The following is a 5,508-nucleotide window of genomic DNA, read 5'->3' as shown; positions in this document are numbered from 1 at the left end:
TCAGACATGGAGTCAGAGCTGATTCAGGGGAGCCAGGCCATCGTGCTTCGCTCGGCAGACCTGACGGGGCTGGAGAAGCGCGTGGAGCAGATCCGCAACCACATCAACGAGCGCGTGCTCTACTATGCCACCTGCAAGTGATGCTCCAGCCGCCAGCCTCTGGGTCTGTGCGTCTGCCTTCTTTGGGGGGCAGACTGGGCCGGAATGCTTCCCAGCTCCTTTCACGTAGCCAGAAGCACCACCTGGACCACCCCTGGTATGCAGCTGTTAAGATTACTCTGGGCCGCAGCTGAGCCTGAGCTGATGGGACAGAGATGGTGGAGGTGGGCCGCGTCACTGTGCCCAGGAGCTTTCAAGTGGAGGGAGCTTGGCTGGGCGGTGTCCTCGCCCTTCGTTCTCCATTGAGGCTGATTCCTGGACCAACACAAAAATTTACCCCAAAATGATATATGACTGAAAAGCTCAATAAAAATCTTTGGAAAGGAGCCTGGGATTTCAAAGAGGGAAAATTGTTTGTCTTCCGTTAAGTAAACCTTTATCACTTGTTGCTGTCTCCCATTTGGGCTCTGGGTGCTCCTGTGCTCAAACCCAAGGCCCGACGGTGTGTGAGGCATAGGCTGCTCCTGCTGCTCAGTCCAGCTTGCTCATCACGCAGACATAAGGAGACTGGGCCCCTTTGCCTTGGGACCTGATGAGAGAGCAGAGGAGCCCTTTTCGCCTTTGAACAATGATCTAGTTGAACATATACAGATCAGGAAATAGAAATGCAGAGAAGGGAAGGAAGGTGTCCACATTCGCACAACTCCTGGAGATAATACAACTGAGACCCCAATCTGTGTGTCTTGGGATCTCAGAGAGGAGTTGTAATGGATGTGTATTTGCATCTGTGTGTATGGAAATGGCATGAGCATTTGTGTGCTGTCGCAGCCCAGGCATTGTGCTAGGCACTTATCTACATGAACATCTTGACTGTTATTAATCATCTCAGTTATCTGTTGGGCGCTGTGCTGGACACATCGTCTGTACTATCTCACAGTGGGTGATGCTGTTCTCATCTGACAAGTGAGGAAACTGAGGCACAAAGGGCTGCATAACTCCCCCAAGGTCACAGATGTGGCAGGACAGGGCCGGGCCTCAACTTCATACTTTCCTGATGCAGTCATTATGAGAATAGACTCTGGTGTCAGGCCACCTGGGCTCCAACAGCGCCTACCCCAAGGGGTTGTGCGAGGAATAAATGGGTCAGTGCATGTAACTCATGTCGCCAGGTGCCTGGCGCACTGAGTGCTCCCGGTGCACACAGGCCACCACCATTGCTAGGTGCTCCCTGGCCTCAAGCTCTCCATGCACGTTCGACTCCACACAGGCTCACAAGTCCCCTAGCTGCTTCTGACTTTGAGAAGAACCACACGAAGCCTCATAGAGAAAAATATGTCCATTTTATTGAGCACAACACTGAGCATGAAGCTGGAGGGGGGCTGGGCGGCAAGAAAACTGGGGAGGGACAAGGACGATGTGCCTGACTCTCAGGGAGAGAAAGGGGAGCAGAGTCTGGGTTAGAATTACTGGCTGAAATTAAAAGCGCCAGCTTCTCATTTTTACTTATTTGGGTGTGTGTGTGGAGGGCATCTGGCCAGGATACTAACTCCTTACAGTACCCAGTCATGGATTTCTTCCTTTTTCGTCTCGGAGGGCGTGGCACTGCTTTTGGACTGGGGCAGGGAGGGAGGCGGCTGAGAAGTCGGCTAGGGTGGGCTGGTGTGGCCTCGGCCCAGCTGGGAGCTGATCCTGGAGTTAAGGATTCAAATTCTGAGAGCTCGTAGGCAGACCACAGAGCTGCCTGTCATTCATGCAGATGGGCAGGGGACTGCGTTAATGAGCCCACTGGAGGCCTGAGGGGCAGGAGCACATGTGTGTCGATTGGAGAGTCTGGGTAGAGGCTCCTTATGGCTTTGCTTTGAAGGTGACACAGCCTGGCCAGCCTGTTAAGCTTTTCACGACAGATGACACAGACCCAGGCAAGAGCTACCTATGCACACGGCACAGAGCCACAGCACACAGGGCGTGGGGCACAGAGCAGGCAGGTCAGGGAGACCTGGAAGCCAGCAGATGTCGCTCCTCCTGCCCACAGCTGCAGTGAGGCCTCCATGCCTGGAGGGTCACGCCTGGGCCTTTGGTGGCGGTCTGCCCAGGCGGTAGCAGTCGGCTGCTTCTGGCCAGAAACAGCTCCTGCCAGGCCCTGCCCCACTTGCTCTCCTTCCTCCTGCAGCAGGGTGGACCTGGGTTTGGAAGGGCAGAGGAGAGTTGACCATCTCTTCTGCGGAGGAAAGGGGTTCAGTGTGGGGGTGGGGCTGCCTCCTCTGGCACCCAGAGGCCCCATCATTCAGAATGTGAGATGGGGCTTTCCTACTGGGACAGAAGCCCCTTCCCACTCCCCCCCCACCCCCAAAAAGCTTCTGTCCTGGCCCTCCTGCCTCAATCTTACCTGAAAATGTCAGTGACACAGGCACAGACCCCAGAGATCACATAATGAGACAGACTCCAGTCTGCCCTGCCCGGCAGTGGGAGCTGCCACTGGCTCTGACTGGTACCATGACCTCGGATTTGAAGTTCCTGGGAAGGAAACAATGCATCAGGGCTATGACGTATTTGAGGAAGGGAGACGAGCTGAGATAGTTCTCTGTGCCTGTGGCATCCACGCAGCTGTCCCTTTACGAGGTTCAGACAAGTGCTTGCAGAAAAGACGAACAAGACAACCAACTCCCCCTTCCTCCCCGCAAAACACAGAGGCCCCAGAAACTCAAAGGATCTAGTGCTCACCATTCCCACATACCCAGTGTTCTGCAGATATTTATGATCCCCAATGCTTAATTAAACTTTTTACAGTATCTCTGTGAGGCAGGCTGAGCAGGTAAACATAATGCAGTTAACCCATTTTACAGGTGAGCAAACTAGAAACAGACACTGATTTGTCAGTGGCCACATAGCTAGTGGGTGGTAGGGACGGGACTGGAAGCATCCCTCTCGACCCCCGACCAGAGCCCTTCTCAGTCTACAGAGCTGCCTCACATGGGAGTGACCCTTTGGTCAATTTCTTTCAGCTGTTGCCTGAGTTCTTTCAGACCCAGGCTGAGCAGGGCTAGGCCTGTCTCAGGGGGAAAATACGTACTGTTTTTTGTTGGCCTTTTTGAGGAGCGTGGGCTCGGAGCAGTAGGAGGACTTCCCTTTGCTCCCGACGCTCAGGCAGCTGGAGCAGCAGCCACAAGGCCCGACGGCCAGGGGCCCATGCTGCATGGGCACCAGGCTGCTGCTGATGCGGAGGGAGCCGTTGACCAGGCAGTTGAGGGACCGGCCGCTGGGGGCAGCGGGCCGGGGGCTGTGTGGGCAGGGCAGCCGTGCCAGGGCAGGGAGCGCCACACTCTTGTCCAGGATGGGCACCTCGGTGACGGTGATCTCAGGGGAGCTGGGTCTTGAAGCATCTGAGGCTTGCGTGACAGGTGGCCTGTTCTCCATCTCCGGGCGGACACCCGGACTGTGCAGGTTCATGTGCAGCTTCCTCATGTGGTGCACCACAGCTGCTGCGTTGAAGGCTTGCTAAGGAGACACAAGAGCAGCCTCTGGCCATCTCCATTCTCGAAGGGTCCCAGGGCCCAAGCTTTCCTTCTGCCTGTGGCCTCCTGACACTGATGTGCCCCCTTCTCATTTCAGAGAGGGCCCAGAGAGGGCCAGTGTCTGCTGGGAAGCCCCAGGGAAAGCGCCCGCCCCAGCCCCTGCCCCAGCCCAGCCTCCAGGGGTCCAGAACAGCCTGTCACCTTCCAGGACAACTTACTCTCCACTTGCTCTTGGCAAAGTTCTTCTGGATCTGGAGGCTGACCGACGGGTAGATGTCCCGGCGGAGGGCTGTGTTTCCAGCGATCCTGTGAGTGCAGAGGGGACACCGGGCTTGTGGGAGGCTGTGGGGATGCAGCCAGGGCTGGGGCAGGGAACTGTGTACTCGGGTCCGGGTTAAGCTAAGAGAGCACCAAGGAGAAGGGCGGCCCGCAGTAGCAAAGGCTGGGGCCATGGCCCTTCTGTCCCCCGGGACGGTCATAGGGGACCTATGCTTTAGCAAAACCAAACACTTGCTTTAGAGCAGATCAGCAAACTATGGCCTTTGGGCCAAATCTACCCATCGCCAGTTTTTGTAAATAGGTCTTATTAAGACTCAGACATGCCCGTCCACTCAGGTGTGGGCTGTGGCTGCTTCTGCACTAGGAAGGCAGATTGACTAGTTGCCACAGGGACGATATGGCCAGGAAAGCCGAAAATATTTACAAACTGGCTCTTTATAGAAAAAGTTTACCAATCCTGTATCAGAGGGCGCTCGAGTTGTCACCATCCTTCAGCTCCTTACTCTGCTCGGAACCTGCTTCCTCAGGAAGGCCACCCAGTACAGGCTGCCCTTTACCTGTCTCCGCAGCCCCTTGTTCACCTGTCTCTAAGTGTTCCTCAGACACCTGACTTGTGCACAGCACTTTCTATGTACTTAGGGACCCAGAGAAGTAACAGACGTGGCTTTGATCCCTGGGGGCTGGCAGGGTCAGTGTGAGCCTTGTTTCATGCTGTGACCTAGAGTGAGTAGGTAGGGGGACCGCGTGGACTGCAGGCGCCCGGCTCTGGGGCAAGACAGAGACTACTCTGGACCTTGCAGGATGCTGCATAGAAGGCAAGAGGAGGACATTCGAGGTGCTGTAAATGGCAGGACCCAAGGCGTAGTTTGGAAAGAGGTTGGCGTGTGGGGTGGGGGAGGGTCGAGAGGGAAGTCGGGGTCGTAGGCCTTTCTGGAACAGAGAAGGTGTGTTGAGAGTTCTTCTCTGAAATGAAGTTGGAGGTAAAAGGTCAGGGCGGGTCAGGACAAATCTGGGAAGATATAGGATTCGGCGCTTGCCGTGATAGGAAACAGGAAGCTACTGTAAGGTCTTGAGCAGGGCTGTAGTATGGAAGAGAAAAGTGTTTCAAGGTGTTATTTACCTACTTTACAAATTGTGAGTGTTCTCGAATTGCCTCACTAGGAACAGGTTTTGACCCCAGAGTCGAGTAAAATGATGCTGTTAGGGACCTGGCAGGGCTGCTCACGCCCAGAGCCTCTGGAGTAACTAGTACTGAGTATTGCACTCTAGTGCGATGACTGTGCCTGGCGGCCTTTGCCTCCTGCACTGGACTAGGTGACCCAGCTTCCACCCCTGGGTCAGAACTCGTTCGCACCCCCAGCTAGACCTGATGAACACGTCTCTGCCCCTCGGATTCCCCAACGGTAATCAGCTCAGGGCAAGCGACTCCAGAAAAACACATCATGTGAACAGGTCAATGTCATATTTGGGGGGCCATAGGCTGGGGCTAGCACCCACCCCATTTCTCACTCACCAGGGGTGCCTCAAGGCCTTCTCACAGGTGTACCGCTCATTCGGGTCCTTCTCCAGCAAGTGGCAAATAAAATCCTTGGCTAAGAGGAGCAATCAAAGACACAGC

The 5,508-nt window shown here is 55.3% G+C and overlaps 1 protein-coding gene across 2 annotated transcripts in view; it reads right to left on the bottom strand.

Annotated features, from left to right (window-relative positions):
* Positions 1–1,420: 1,420 nt before the first annotated feature.
* CAMK1G (calcium/calmodulin dependent protein kinase IG) overlaps positions 1,421–5,508 on the bottom strand; it is a 29,823-nt gene continuing 25,735 nt past the window's right edge. Inside the window, exons 10-13 of one of the 2 annotated variants that reach the window (XM_011372438.1) lie at positions 3,830–3,917; positions 3,170–3,594; positions 2,486–2,613; positions 1,421–2,317 (exon numbers count right to left, since the gene is read on the bottom strand). In XM_011372438.1, coding sequence (XP_011370740.1) covers positions 2,523–2,613; positions 3,170–3,594; positions 3,830–3,917 — 604 coding nt within the window. In that variant the 3' untranslated portion in view covers positions 1,421–2,317; positions 2,486–2,522. The remainder of the gene's footprint in view (positions 2,318–2,485; positions 2,614–3,169; positions 3,595–3,829; positions 3,918–5,508) is intronic. The other variant, XM_023537970.1, reaches the window with a different exon arrangement.

The sequence above is a fragment of the Pteropus vampyrus genome, unplaced genomic scaffold (genome assembly GCF_000151845.1).
Source record: "Pteropus vampyrus isolate Shadow unplaced genomic scaffold, Pvam_2.0 Scaffold207, whole genome shotgun sequence".
NCBI classification, from domain to species: domain Eukaryota; kingdom Metazoa; phylum Chordata; class Mammalia; order Chiroptera; family Pteropodidae; genus Pteropus; species Pteropus vampyrus.
This window is presented reverse-complemented; position numbering and strand designations above follow the sequence as displayed.